Here is a 15,714-nt window from a genome sequence, read left to right as displayed (position 1 = left end):
AATTGGAGGTGGGTCCCGAAGGACGCCTTCTCCCCCCCCCCGCCCCTTTACTTCATCCCCCCCAGCCCTTTACAACACACTTAATTGTTGTGGCGTGTCTGTATCTTATTTTGAAGGGATGTTTAAACATTACCATAGCGATCAGAGAGTGCTAGGGCAGTGGTTGAGAGTAGAGGAGTAAACTACCCCCCCCACCGGGCCTCAGTAAAAGGTGGTCCCTGGTGAGTGGTCCCCGGCGTTGAGTGGTCCCCGGTGATAAAAAGGTTGGGGACCACTGCTCTAGATGGATGAAGCCAACCAACTGCAGAAAACGCCCAGGTTCATGATGGACTCTTAGAGTGATCAAGGTCCATGGCATTTTGTTTCCCTGGTCTCCTCTTCTTTGCAGCCCTAAATAAGCCCTTGAAATCTACTGGCTTGTGGGGAACATGCATCCTGGGTATGTTCAGGCATACAAATGACCTGTAAACATTATCAGAAAGATGCAGTCTATTTCTGCTAGAAATCTCCTCTGCAGTGTATGAGCGGGCTAAGACCAGGTGGACTTGAGCTGCACATTAGAATATGTGTGTGTGTGATCCATGTGTAATCCAACTACTCCAGCCCCTAGTAAACAAGCTATAAATGGTCAAGCTCTCCCACCACCTTCAGTACTAGAACTGAAGTCCCAGGAGGCATGTTAGATAGTTTGCCACATCCAGGCAACATAGGGTCATTTGTGTGATATTGTGATGTTCAGGGGAACTTAATCCCTTTACAAGCATATTTAGGTGGTGTGTGTCTTGCGTGTGTTCATGGGTTCCTTTATTCCACGTGTATCTTGATCAGTCTGCTGTTCCCTGGGGTGGGTCTGTGACAACACCTGCATTTGGGATGGCCTGGAGAATGACAGGAAGGCATCTGCATAATTCAAAAGCTATTCCATAATTCAGAGACAGTTTCTGAAATGGAACAATGCCTTATAGTTTCCTGGAAGTGCTGGGCATATTCAGTGCTGGTGATCTTTTTTCCCCCTCACAGTTAGTTGCAGTGGCTTTGATATCCATTTCCGTACTCCCCCCCCCCCCCTGCTACCTCTGTGTCAGTAGAAGTTGTCCCATGAGTTCCCAAACAGGAACAGAATGCATAAGATGGGATTTGTGGCTCTTAGAATGGGATGGATTTTGTGCAAGAACTTGATCCTGACCTTTATATATAGCGGTGTTTTATCATGGTTGTGCTTTTAGTGGCAAGAAATGCAATGGATACCATGCAAGTTTTTGATGCCATTTTGTAATATTCCAAGAGGCTTATATTTCCCACTGGCTTTTAATGGAACTGTTTAATTGGCAGGTGGATTGCAGCCAAGACAGGTAGAGTGACTGGAGGAGCAGCTGGTCTGGGCTGCTTTACATACTGCACAGCACAAACAGGGTCTTGACCACAGTTGGACCACAGTTTCTGTAAAAAAGGATATTTATATACCTGAAAACCAGCAGCCAACACATGCTGAGGTCTGGCTGAGCTTTCCAGATGCACATTGACTGCATTGCCAATACACGCACATGCGCTTCACCACTCAAGGACATGTTGTTTTCTTTCCTGCTGGTAATGCATGAAGCAGCTTTTGGTCTGTTGTGGAAAAACATGACTGTGCTGCGGCACTTTGGAGAGATTAACTAGGCAAGATTTGAATTGCACTGAACTTTTCTGATTTTCCAAGAAGGGGATTTCCTGCCGGAGTTAGAATCAAGGTTTCCTTAAGGATGAGGAAATAGCCCAACAGACGTCAACTCTCTGAACTCCAATGGTCATGTGATTCCTTACTTCAGTTACCAGCTCTGAGTTGGGAAATACCTGGAGATTATAAAAATATAATGTAATTGAGTGTACCTCCCCCCCCCAGCAATAATTTATCCAAGAGAGCTGATTATTCTTGCAATAATGAGAAATTTCCAGGTGCCACCTGGAGGTTGGCAACCTTTATCCTTCCACTAAGAACCCACTTGTGTGTGAGAGAGGGACCACAAGTTAACTTTCAGAAATGCAACAGGATTGTAATCATTCCCCCTCATGCAGTTATTTAATTATGTATTCCATGACTGTCCAGGGGGCTCCTGGGAAGAAGCTGTGCAAGAAGTTTGATTCTTATGGTTGATGTGTAAACTGCAACATAATTGGAGAAACAACTGAGCAAGAAAACAAAAGATAAAACTTCACCATTGGAATGGCCACTTTATCACTGGGATTGCCAGCCAGTACAGATCAGGACCATGTTACCACAAACAGTGTGGTCCACTCCAGATCTACTTACATTGGAGCTGAGCAAAATTTCATTCCCCAGTATTCTGTTAGTTGCCAGTGATCTTGCTTCCTCTTCGGCAGCTTGTATATCACAAATGCATGGAGTTTGAAATCCATTCATTGAGCATGTAGCATTTATCATGTTATTATTATGTGCAGTAATTATACCAGTAACTTTAAGGTTGTTCAAGATCTCTAGTTTATAAATGAGCCTTCCTGTATCAAAGACAATACTGCCCACTAGAATCTTTCTGAAGGCTACAGTAAATATGTCCCTGAAGGGGCTATACGTTTGCAGGACGCCTCTATGGAGACTGTTTGAGGCTACAACAAGGGGAGTTGGATCGTTCCATTTGATTAGTAAGAGGAGCTATGTGGATCGGTCAGTGGTCCATTATCCTCCTTCCACAGTGGCCAAAATCTTGTCGTTGTTGCTCTTCCCGGCAACTGCCATTCAGAGATAAGCTGCCTCTGAATACTGAGGCTCAATTTAGCCATTCTAGTTAATAGCCATTGATTGACTCTACTCTACGAATTTGTCTAATCGCCCTTTAAAGCTATCAAAACTTGAGAGAATCGCTGCATCCTGTTAGGTTCAAATCTAGCGGCACTTTAGAGACCAACAAAATGGTTTTGAGAGCGGGGGAGGGACGCATAAGCTTTTGAGATTCAGAGCTCCCTTTGTCAATACTATATCTTGTGGTAGCAAGTTCCCTGAGTTAATTATTCATGTTGTGGAGAAGTACTTTTCTGGGTCCTGAATAGCGTTCATCAGTTGTCTCCTGGTCCTAATCTTATGTGGGGGAGGGGGGGAAGCCCTCCACTTTTCCCACACCACACATCATTTGATAGCTTTCTGCCCTCGTTCTAGTCATCTTTGCATTCTGATCCATGACCAGCAGTTCAATTCCCTGTGTGTGATGAAGTCCTTGTCTCATTCCGTTCCTTTGATCGCACATGAAATGAGCCCACATGAAAATTGTGTGCAGAAGAAAATCCCAGTGTCATAAATGTTCACAAGAAAATTGCTCACACTGAAAAATACCCACACGGAAAAATACGCTCATATAGTAATTTATTTATTGGGTATCGGAAGATTATAACCGCTGATTGGATTAGAGCAGGGGTAGTCAACCTGTGGTCCTCCAGATGTTCATGAACTACAATTCCCATGAGCCCCTGCCAGCAAATGCTGGCAGGGGCTCATGGGAATTGTAGTCCATGGACATCTGGAGGACCACAGGTTGACTACCCCTGGATTAGAGGGTAACTGTACATTGTTGTTTGTTTTTTTTAGTGTCATCTGTGAATTCATGGTTTTGATAATCTTATTGTATGAAACTGTATGTTCAGTGTTTTTACGGGATTTTATGTTTTTTACTGTTGTAAGCCTCCTCAAGACGACATAGTCAAGAGAGGGAGGATATAAATTAAATTATAAAAAATATATATTAATTAATTGCTATACAAAACATGTGCTCTGGGCCCCAAGTACCTGAGAAACCACCTCTTCACCTACACGCCCCAGAGAACACTACACTCCAGATATACAGGTGATACCTGGCTGCAGGGAAGCTCGACTGACCTTGACAAAAACCAAGCCTGGCCCCCACCTGGTGGAACGAGCTCCCGGATGACATCAGGGCCCTGTCGGAGCCAAACCAATTCCGCAGGGCCTGCGAACTGGAGCTCTTCCACTAGGCCTTTGCTCAAGACGAGTGCATGCATCCAACTAAGGCCGGAGGCCCCTCCCACCATCAGTCTGCACTTGCTAGTAAGAACAGAAACCACAGTGCAGAAAAATGGAGTAAACTGTCTTGTTGGTGAATGTTGATTTTTGTAAACTGTTTATATTTGACACAAATTCCTATTGTTTAGCAATGTTATACATATTCAAACCAATATGTTTATTTACAATGCACTAGTTTCTAGGAAAGTTCCATTGTAAACTACCCTGAGCTGCAAGAGAAGGCGGCATATAAATATAAGAAAACAAACAAATCTTTAACGCTTTGCTGTTAAAATATTTGAGCAGAGACCTCCTGGCTGGAGCTTGTCCGGCCTCCACTTCTGGTCTGCAGCCCCTCTCAAACCCACCCCCAACAACCCGGCGGCGGCCCAATCAGCGTTTGTGTCCCACCCCTGACTATCTCCTCACAGTTCTTTCAGTTTGTTGGAGTCCGTCACCTGGTGAGTTAGCCATCCCTGGCAGCTAACTCCACCCCCCCCCCCCCCCCCGCCTTCAGGCCTGCTGTGAAGGAAGCCTCTAACACAGGAGTAGTCAAACTGCGGCCCTCCAGATGTCCATGGACTACAATTCCATGGACATCTGGAGGGCCGCAGTTTGACTACCCCTGCTCTAACAGCTCTTGACTGAGGCGAGGAAGGCATTTCCAAGAGCAACGCAGAGGAGTCTATGGGCTTTTGAGGGGGGGTGAAGCTTTCCCCTTCTGCCTAAGTTGGCTGTCAGGGAGGCCACAGAAAAGCCCCTTCTCACTTAAAACACTGCTGTGGCCTGCCTCACTGCTGGAGGGAAGAGTTTTTTTATCAACAAGCTTTATGCAGAAAGAAGAACAATAATAGAAATTTTAAAATAATAATATAAACAAAGTAAAACTCTCAAAGAACTGTCAGGACTTGGTTGAGTCTTTCCATTCTCATTTGACGTGAGATTCCATGATTCTGTGAAATCAGGGTAGCAAGACCTTCAACCTGGTCCTTGACATCTTACCTGCAAGGTTTTTTTTTTTTTTTTAATGTCCTATTGGAAAAATAGGCAGGATTTTTTTAAAATATAAAATTTTAAATTAAAGTGTTATTTTTAAAAATAAAATTAATTTCACTTACATTTTGTCTACCTTTTCAATGCTTTTTAATAACTATATGGCTTTAAATTCTTCAAATTAGCCATCTGTAACTCGCTCTATGCAGGCCTACAATTGTCCCAGACCCAGAAACTGCAGCTGGTACAAAATGTGGCTGCATGGTCCTCACTAGGTCATCTTGCAGGGCCCATGTCCTGCCAATGCTGAGGCAGCTGCACTGGTTGCCCGTTAGCTTCTGGATCAAGTTCAAGGTTCTGGCTGGGACCTTAAAGGTTATATGTAGCCTATCTGTGGAACCGCTTATCTCCTTATGCTCCCCACAGGGCTCTGTGGTCTGCAGGTATGAATTTACTGGTTGTCCTGGGCCTCCAGGAAGTGTACCTTGCCTCGACCAGGGCCAGGGCCTTTTTGGTCCTGGCCCCCACCTGGTGGGATGAGCTCCCAGAATAGCTGAGGGCCCTGACAGAACTCTCTGGGTTCCACAGGGCCTGCAAGACGGAGCTCTTCTGGTAGGCATTTGGTTGAGGCCAGGCTGGAGACTGGGATATAAGATTGGGTCCCCCCTTCCTTTTTGTTATCTTTACCCCCCTTAGGCCAGCATTGCCTAGGGACATCTATTTGGACATTCAAGGAACAGAAGAGTTGTGCTGGGGAGGCTGAGTAGGGTATAAATTGTTCTTGCCACAATTTGTATCAATTATACCAATTATGTTTATTGTATGGGGGTATTGGGTTTTTAATGCTTTTATGCTTTTTTGTGTAAACCGCCATGAGCTGGTCGGGCCGAGAGTTGCAGTCTATAAATTTAAATAATAAATAAAATACTTAATATTATTTATTTATTTTGTTATTTTAAACATAAAACCATAACATTTAAAACTATTAGTAAACTTTAACAAGACAAAATAGTTTAAAATAAGTCAGTTTCATAGCTCAATATCCTTTTACTTGTATTTTAACTAATATATTGTGGTACACCCAGTGACCACAACAAAGGACTACCTAACCCTAATAATAAAAACAATGATTTAACTATATATATATTACCCATAATGAGAAAGAAGCCAGTTTTTATTTTGCTCAGTTTTTCCATGTGGGCAATTTTCCATGCGTGCATTTTTCTTGTGTGCATTGATGACAGTGGGGTTATCACTCTGCACAGTTTTTATGTGTGTTTTTCCATGGTTAGGCCAGCATTGGCCCTTCTGCCCCCTGCAGGTCTGCTGTCCTGACTGTGTGGTCCTGTCACCCACTTAGCAGTGCTAGGAAAGTAATTCCAATGAACACAGAGTTCCTGCAGCCTTTGTTGTGGGGGTACCACCTGGGGAGGGGGGGTGCAGTCAGCTCTAGGAGGCTCTTTCTCAATGCAGCCAGTGAGCTTTGGGCTCAGGGATTCATATGCTTTGTTGTTCCTAAACAGTACTTCAATTTCATTGCTTATGGGAGTGTTCTCAGACCACCTAATCAACCTGTTGTCAAAACTCAGCCTTTCCCCCCTACTGCATGGTTGAAGGTGGTAGTAGGGAAGGTCCTAGACCAGGAAGTGGCTGCATCTGTCCTTGGCATGAAGAAACTGGTATTTTGCCAGCTTACATGCACTCAAATCTTTGGGCCATTTCGCACAGAGCTCAAAGTTGCTATTTGGTTGCCGTTTGTGAAAGCGCTACTTCAAGTAGCGAAATGTAACTAGCCGTGCCCGTAACGCACAGCTGCGGTTTTTGCGGAATTTGGCACTTTCACTTCTCGCCACTTTCGTAACCCACAGGCTTCCGGTTCTCCGTCTTATCGCTACAAAGGAGGTCCCTTTTTAGCGCTTCTGGCCTCCCGTGCCCGTCAATCAAACTGCAGGCACACCTTTGACCTCGACCCTGAAGCCGAACTTGTCGGGGTTCCCTTTTTTTTTAAAAAACCCAGGAAACCCCGTAGCAACGCGTTATCGTCCGATCATTGGCGCCCTTGGAACGTGTTTTCTATTGTTTTCTAGGAACCAGATGCATTGACATGTTTGATTGGTTAATCCCCGCCCACAGTACACGCCCACAGGTTACCTGCTTATATGCACCTGGGCAGACACGCGGTCGGCCTCACTCTTTTGTTTGCGTAGCCTACTGCCCGCAGCACAGGTCAACGTTGCAATGGAGAGGCTTATTTTTCAATTGCTGGCTTACATGCTCGCGGTGGTCCAGCGCATGAATACCGCCTTGTCGCGTCGGACGTATGCTATCGCGGAGTACCGAGAACGGGTGGCCGGAACGCTGACCAGCAGCAGAAGACGTTCTGTAAGGGTAACCATGGCGGCCAAGAAACGCTGGCAAGCTCTGGCAGAGGTCCGGTTCCCCCCCCGGTTCTGGGTGGACGAACGATCCTCTGACTGGTGGGAGAATTTTGTGTGGACTCGCTGGGATGATGACCACTGGATTGCCAACTTCAGGATGTCGAGGGGGACATTTTTTGAACTCGTGGAGGCTCTACGTGGACGCATGGAGAGGCAAGTCACTGGCATGCGGCGCCCCGTTCCAGTTGAAAAAAGGGTGGCTGCCGCATTGTGGTACTTGGCCACCCCTCAGTACTTCCGGACAGTAGCCCAGCAATTCGGACTCGGAGTCACTACGGTTGGCGATATCCTTAAGGAGTTCTGCCTCGCCATGGAGGCGGAATTGTTCAGCAAAGTCGTGTGCCTCGGAGACCGGCTTGGAGCGGTGAGTGTCATTCCATCCCCTTTGCCCTTTAAATTTTTTTTCTTGTTTGACAGGTCAGCAACGAAGACGCGATACACCCCACGCTGACATGCCATGGCTTATATTCTTTTCTTTCCCTTATTCCAGAGTATGGACGGGTTTGCCAGGCTTGGATTCCCGCATTGTTTTGCGGCCGTCGATGGAAGCCACATCCCTATCCGTGCCCCCGGGGGAAGCATAAAAGAGTACGGGAACAGGAAGGACTTTTGCTCTGTTCTCCTGCAAGGAACAGTGGACTTCTCCGGCCGGTTTATCGATGCCGAGGTGGGGTGGAGTGGCAGGAGGCATGATGCCCTTGTTTTCAGGGAATCCAACCTCAGGAAAGCCATGGACGAAGGGGTCTTTGTTCCAGGAAACCCCACCGCCACCATTGAGGGCGTGCGTGTGCCGGCGTTGGTCCTCGGGGACGGAGCCTACCCATTACGACGCTGGCTCATGACTCCCTACAAGCGGCCAAGGACGGACGTGCAGAGCCACTACAACCTCAGTCACTCCCGGGCAAGGAATGTAGTGGAGCGTGCCTTTGGACGTTTGAAGTCACGGTTCCGTTGTTTAATGTCACGACTCCATGTACATATTGACAATGTGACTCCGCTGATAATCGCATGTGTGATTTTGCACAACATATGCGAGGACAAGGGACATAACATCCCCTTCCCTGAGGACGAACCTGAACCTGTAGTCCTTCAGGATACACAGGACATCCCTGAAGCAAGGAGAAAAAGGATATATGCTGAGGGGTGCAAGGTTCGGGACGCCATAGCCACCCACATCTACAGAAACAGGAGGCGTGTTTAATTGTTTTTCCTACTCTGTTGTTGAATAAAGTTTTGTGTTCTTTGTTTAACCTTGTCTTGTGCGGTTTGTGTACTTTGCCAGCAAAAAAACGGGGATTCTCTGGTCCAAAAGCACTTTGACAGCCCTAAATGCTAACTCCCCACTGAAATTGACAAACACAATACGGAAGCGCTGAATGGGGAAAGTTCGGGGAGGCGGGTAGCCAGGAAGTATTGGCGACCCCTGTCAAACCGGAGGATCAATCCACTCATGTTCCAAGGAATAATTTTATTGGTGGGCAGCTTTGATACATTTAAAAAACGGGGTGGTCGATCGGAGCAACGCACGTTCGTTCCCTAACCGTCATTCCGAAGATGCCGAAGCCACGGAAGGGCTCCTTCTGGCAGCGCGCCGAGGCTGAGGCACTTCTGGAGCTGGTGCTACAATCAAAAAGTGTTGGCCGCCTAATGGCCAGCACCCATTGCCACACCAAGGGTGCCTACCTGGTGTTGGCTTCAAAGCTGAGGGAGAGGGGCTATGTCCGGACCTGGGAGCAGGTCCGGACAAAATTCAAGCGCCTTAAGCTGGACTTCCTAAACAGTCTGGAACAGTGGGGGGGGATCCCGCAGCCAAGTGGGAGGACGGTCTTCCACGACCAGATGGTGAAAATATGGGAGAAGGCTGGGAAGCCCCCCCTGGACATGAGGAGGCATATGGGTGAGTGCTGCCCTCGTTGTGTTTTGCCCTTAAACATGCATGGAATGACTAGCTGCCTCTTTCCCCTACTGTCCCCAATGAAATTCGAGAAAGTATTTAGATGCTGTCAACCCCCTCAGACTTAGCCAGCCAGTACTGTAGAACCACTTTGGTTATGCGCTTAGACTCTAACTGTGGTGTGTCCACCAGCTGTGTTTCATCTCTGTTTTGTGTGCTTTTAATTATGATTTGTCTTTTTCTTTGCCCAGCCACACAATCACCATCCAAGCTGGCAACAGCACCTGAGCGTGAGGAGGGGGAGGAAGAGGGACCTTCCACCTCGGGACAGGCTGCAGGTGAGAGTTTTATGTCTGTGAGGGAGACCCATGTGTGTGTACCCACACGGAGCCATATGGGAGCCTGATGTGATGCTTCCTTTTGGAGTGTGATCAAATTCTTTGTTTGATTTCTATAGCTGAAACTGTGGAGGCAAGGCTGCGTGCCATGGAGGCCAGAGTTACTTCCCTGGAGGCTCAAGTGGCGGAGCTGAAAGGGGAGATTGAGCAGCACAGGCAACAGAGGGAGGCGGAAGAGCGTAGGTTATGTTCCCCACTGCCCAACTCTTCTCACACTGTGGCTAAGGCCACTTAAAAGTGTATGCATGTAAACTAAAGAAATTTGAAAATATGTGTGGTACTAATGTGTACTTTTTCTCCCTCCCCACAGTTAAGAAGAAGGAGGACGAAGAGCTCTTCCGGCGCAAAGTTAGGGGGACCGTGGGACGGCTGTGCAGGAGAGTTAGGGCGATGGAAGGGGCTGGGGAGGGGAGCGGTGGGACCTGAGTTTTGTTTCCTGTTTGTGTTTTGGGGTAGGGGTTGGGGGGGGGGGGCTCCAAGTTTCATTCCCCAATGTTTTTCCCCTGTTAAATGTATACTTTTGTTAAAAAAAATTGGTTTTCCAGGGGGGTGGGGGGTGGTGGTGCTGGTGGGGCTCCAAGTTTCATTCCCTAATGTTTTTCCCCTGTTAAATGTATACTTTTGTTAAAAAAAATTGGTTTTCCAGGGGGGTGGGGGGTGGTGGTGCTGGTGGGGCTCCAAGTTTCATTCCCTAATGTTTTTCCCCTGTTAAAATGTTTTTTAAAATAAAATGTTATTGCAAATTTTATAACAAGACTCCAGTGTGACTTCTTAAACTCGCACATATTTAACCCCACACCACACTCCTAAAACTCCTTGAACTAACACCCCTCCAACCTCCAACCCACACAGCAGAACCACAATATACACAATCACTAGAGAGGCCGCTTTCAGCCTTGCAGATTCTACAGTAGGGTACACAGAGACAGAGTCAAAAATATAAACTTTATTCAACAAACAACAAAACACAGATAACATGAAATAGAAAAAGTGGGCAAAACTAGGAGGGGGAGTACTTGTCTGCTGGTTTTATTTTTCTCTTTCCGAGAATAGTCCTCCTTCTTGTTTGGGTGGAGGCATTCTGAGAGGGAGTCGGTGGGGTGGGTGCTGGAAGTGGTGGTGTTGGTGTGGGTGGTGGTGGGGGGGCGATTTGTGGAGGGTAGGCCCTTTCCATGACCGCTACAGCCCTCTCCATGAGTCTCCTTATCAGACGCACCTCCTCCACGCCTTCGCGTAGGATTTGGTTTGTCTCTCTAAGGACTGCCCTCAATTTTCTCCCCTCCTGGGCAATGAGTGTGAGCATGGCTTGGTCAGCGGCCGCGGCACGCCGTGACTCCTCATAGCAGTGCTCAAGGAGCCTCTCTCCCACGCTTGTCAAGACGGAGACGCGCCTCAGCCTGCCGCGTTCCCTCGTAAGCCTCTCCTCTGCTGGGAGCGCACCTCTAGGTGGTGGGCTGCCTGGAGCCAGGGGTGGTTCCTCCTCCTCATCTGAAAGAACCTCTGTTGGCAAAAAATGAGAAACAAAACTGTTAGTAACATCCAAAAAGTCAAAACACACCATGGTGGACATGGTGTTCTTTTTTGTCCCCGTGTTTTCCTGCCAAGAATTTAAACAATCCCCGGCGAGCACATGGCTATTGTTTGTTTGCCCATGGTGTGCTTTTACTTTTGCCTACTTGCACAGCAGGACTCTCAACAATTAAAAGGGAGCACATGGTTAGTGCCTAGCGACATTGTCCTGCAGCTATGGCTCGAAAGGAACAGGTCATGCACGCTCACCATCTTGAATCTGTATCCGCCTGCGCCGGGCAGGAGGTCCAAGCACCCTAGGCTGTTCCTCCTCCTGTGTTCCGGGTATGAAATCTGCAAAAAAAGGAAAAAAAACAGATCTAGGACCAAAGGGTGGCAAAGCCAGCTTCAAAGCCTACACCAGCAACGCAGAGGGACTCTCTTCTTTCTCTTAGCAGTGCTGCTGCCCTGCACAAACAGAAAAGCACAAAGCAGTTAAAACAGCCCCCCCCCCTATTTTTACTAATACCTACCAATGTTAGTTGATGCCCCCGAATCACTATCCACGTCAGGTGCTGCTGGAGACTCTAGGGGCCCCGTCCCTGGCAACTGTGTCTCTGTGGACAAGAGCAGAAAATAGTGAAAAACGAGCAAGCATACACCATGAACCACAAAGCAAGCTCCCAAAGTTGTGAGCCAAAGTACTGCAGAAGGCCTATGGGCGAGGCATGCTGCAAATATTTTGGGGCTGTTGGTTAAACATGACCGTTTCAAATACTAACCACATCAAGCACTCCACAGCCAACCATCTTAATAAATCTTTTAAAAATTAAAATTAAATTATAAAATTAAAACCGTTTCAAATAGTAACCACAGCAAGCACTCCACAGCCTACCTTCTTTTAAAATCTTTTAAAAATTAAATTATAAAATTATAAAATTAAAACCGTTTCAAATAGTAACCACAGCAAGCTCTCCACAGCCTACCGTATTATGCGTTGCAACGAACACACGAGAAAACGATGCCCAAACGTCAGAACACACATTTGCTTAAAAGGAAATATAAAATAAAAAGAAAATCACTTACCGGAGGCAAGGGGCGTTTGCTCAGGAGCCTCCTCTGGCTCCCCAGGAACGATGGCGATCAGGTCCAGCGTTACCGATTCCGCGGCTCGTTGCTGGACGGGGGGTGGAGGGCGAAAGCTGGAGGAGGTTCCCTCGCCGGGATCCTCCTCAGCGGGTGGTTCCTCGACCGGGGCAGCCGGCTTCCGAACCACCTTAAGGCTCCGGCCGACGCGCTTCGGCCTGCCGGATCCTTCCCCGTCCCCGTACAGCTGGCGCTGCTCCTCGAAGTAGGGGCAGGTCACCTTTTCGTTGCCGGAACCCTTGTTATGGTTCACGGCTCTCATGTACTCTGCCCTCATTGTCTTCGTCTTCGACCGGCATTCAAGGCCGGTCCTGTTGTGGCCCAGGGCGCGCATCTTAATAGCCACTTGTTCAAAAACCTCCCTATTCCTGTGGGAGGACTGGAACGCGTCCTGGATTTTCTCCTCCGAGAAAATCCCGATCAGGTCCCTGATCTCCGCGTCCCTCCAAGTTGGGCCACGGCCGGTTGCAGGGACGGACGAGGCTTGAGAAGACGATTCCATGTTGCTTTTGCTAGTAGCTGAGCAAAATGGTGGTGGGAGGTGCAGGGTGCAACGGATCATATACCTTCCCGCACACAAAGACAAAGGGACTAGCCGGCTCCTGATTGGTGGAGGGCAGCAGGGGACACGCACATTGGCCACATCAGGTCACATGTCACGTTCAAAACTCCTCGCGCGGGAACAGGATCTGCTCCTAATGGCCAGATTGGCGCCCTTGTTGTTTGACTTAACGCATGCGCGTATTCGTTTACACGCGAGAAGAGCAGTTTGAACATGCAGCGGGAGCCATTTTAGGAAAATGTCCGCCATTACACAAACGCATGCCGGTGTTCAACCGAGAGCAAGTGCGGCAGTACTCGGCAGTTCCCCAATAATATTCACCAGCCACAGCATAAATCAACCAAACATGACATGTAACTGGCGTACGTTCGTTGGCACGCTCAGAGGAATGTTTTTTAAAATGAACGGGGGACGGCGACTCCGCTTGCCGGAGGTCTAGCCGCCAATGGAAGGGGTTGTCCGCACCCAAGCACAAGCACGCACCGGGAACCACACAAAGACCCACTACACATAAGCCGCCCCTCATGATATCACCTCGAATCATGTCTATTGAACCCCTGTAAGCTAAGCAGGAGACTGCGAGCGGCGACCGTTCGTTGGCACGCTCAGAGGAAAATTTTTTAAAATGAACGGGGGACGGCAACTCCGCTTGCCGGAGGTCTAGCCGCCAATGGAAGGGGTTGTCCGCACCCAAGCACAAGCACGCACTGGGAACCACACAAAGACCCACTACACATAAGCCGCCCCTCATGAAATCACCACGAATCATGTCTATTGAACCCCTCTAAGCTAAGCAGGAGACTGCGAACGGCGAATGTTCGTTGGCACGCTCAGAGGAAAATTTTTTAAAATGCTCCCTGTACGTTGACTCCGCTAGGACTGGCCGATGGTAGACGGGGTTTTAAGCTTTGGGCAAATTTTGGGAACGTGACGGTGTGTGCCACTGTGCTTGTGAAAAACTCTTGTGGTGTCCGGGCAGAATTTCCGAAAGTGATCGTGCTTGAAAGCCAGTCGCTGTCCCGTTGCCTCGTAGATCCCCGCTCGCTCGGAGAAAAAAAAAATGGCGAACAGTTCGCCGGAAGTTTGGAGGACAGGCTCGGGAGGAGGGACTTTGAAGAACCCGCAACAATGGTAACGCACAGGTCTTTAGCGCTACTGTTGCAGATTGGTTGCAGGAGTGTATCGCTATCCGGAGGGTGAATCCAGTTTTCTGGATTCCCCTAGAAGCGCTACAACGAAGCGCTTTTTGCGGGTCGGTTTCAGGATTGTTGCAGATTGTTTACGACGTCGTGCGTTATGGCAAATTAGTAGCGTTTTCAATCAGCAACCATTGTGCTATTTTTAAGCCGTGGGAAATGCCCCTTTTATTTGCTTCTTCAACCAGGGCCTTCAGCTCATGTGCCAACATAAACTATCTTTTCCTTTTCCTCTAACAGAACAGAGAAGATATCATTTTTAAAAGCCTGCCAAATGTGCTGCCTGATGTTTGCCTTACATCTGGAAAGCATACACCACTTTTCAGCGTATGTTCCTCTCAGTATTGTGGAACAACTACTAAACAGGTCTCCTGAACACTTTGGGCTTTTTAAAACAGCCTTTTTCAACTTTTTTATCATTGAGAAACTCCTGAAACATTCTTCAGGCTTCGAGAAACCCCAGAAGTGACATGATCATGCAGGATACGATTGGGAAGCACAGCTGGGTACACGCCCACCTGGGGCCCCTCCCCTTTCCACTCCCTCAAGGCTCATCATTGGCCATTTTGGGAGGGGGAGTTGGGTCGACATAACCATATATGGTCATATTACCTGATAAATGTTAAACAAATGTAAAGGTAAAGGTATCCCTTGTGCAAGCACCGAGTCATGTCTGACCCTTGGGGTGACGCCCTCTAGCGTTTTCATGGCAGACTCAATACGGGGTGGTTTGCCAGTGCCTTCCCCAGTCATTACCGTTTACCCCCCAGCAAGCTGGGTACTCATTTTACCGACCTCGGGAGGATGGAAGGCTGAGTCAACCTTGAGCCGGCTGCTGGGATTGAACTCTCAGCCTCATGGGCAGACAGCTTCAGACAGCATTTCTGCTGCCTTACCACTCTGTGCCACAAGAGGCTCTTTAATAAATGTAAAATATATTAAAATTAATTAACTCCCACCCATTCAGGAAACCCTTTCAGGGCCATCAAGAAGCCCCAGGGTTTCACGAAACCCTGCTTGAGAAAGACTAAATGACTAAGGGCACCCAGAATTAAATGTTATTGTCCTTAAAGGTGCCTCTGGACTCACATTTTGTTCTAAGGGCAGGGCTGTACCTAAGGTTGCCTCCAGGTGAGGCCTGGAGTTCCCCCAGAATTACAATGGATTTCCGGTCTGGAATCTTCCAGTCTGGAAGCTGCCATCTTCATAGAGTGTCCCGTGTTTCACAACATCCCTGCTCATGAGTTCCCTTTCTTCACCAAATTCTACCCTTCCCAGGCTGGCCCCCCAAATCTTCAGGAATTTTCTAACCCAGAGCTGGCAACCCTGGCAGCGTATCCTACCCACAGCAGGCCAGGTGAATCTTTTGGGTTGTATCACCTGGGATAAACTAGTCTGAGGAAGAGTGCTTGCACTCGAAAGCTCACGCCCTGAATAAATCATTGTTGGTCTTAAAGGTGCTACTGGACTCTGATTTTATTGTGCTACTTCAGACCAACATGGCTACTCATTTGAATCTAGTCCCTCATGGTCTGGCTTAGAAGTGCATGACTGTGTTTGTTGCTA

The 15,714-nt window shown here is 47.9% G+C and overlaps 2 protein-coding genes across 6 annotated transcripts in view; one reads left to right on the top strand and one right to left on the bottom strand.

Annotated features, from left to right (window-relative positions):
* MGAT3 (beta-1,4-mannosyl-glycoprotein 4-beta-N-acetylglucosaminyltransferase) overlaps positions 1-15,714 on the top strand; it is a 65,888-nt gene that overhangs the window by 21,519 nt on the left and 28,655 nt on the right. The window lies entirely within an intron of this gene.
* Positions 10,667-14,764, bottom strand: LOC143838318 (uncharacterized). Of its 3 annotated transcripts, XM_077339459.1 has the most exons (3): positions 11,778-14,764; positions 11,515-11,598; positions 10,667-11,235 (listed from the first exon to the last, which is right to left on the bottom strand). In XM_077339459.1, the coding sequence occupies exon 1, from the start codon at positions 12,950-12,952 to the stop codon at positions 12,323-12,325; it is 630 nt and encodes a 209-aa protein (XP_077195574.1). In that variant the 5' UTR covers positions 12,953-14,764; the 3' UTR covers positions 10,667-11,235; positions 11,515-11,598; positions 11,778-12,322. The 3 variants fall into 3 exon arrangements, with proteins under 3 accessions (XP_077195574.1, XP_077195572.1, XP_077195573.1); XM_077339457.1 differs by having other exon boundaries at positions 11,515-14,764; XM_077339458.1 differs by having other exon boundaries at positions 10,667-11,598.

This window comes from Paroedura picta, chromosome 5, assembly GCF_049243985.1.
Source record: "Paroedura picta isolate Pp20150507F chromosome 5, Ppicta_v3.0, whole genome shotgun sequence".
NCBI lineage: Eukaryota > Metazoa > Chordata > Lepidosauria > Squamata > Gekkonidae > Paroedura > Paroedura picta.
The sequence above is the reverse complement of the archived record's forward strand: the minus strand, read 5'-3'. Positions and strand labels throughout refer to the sequence as shown.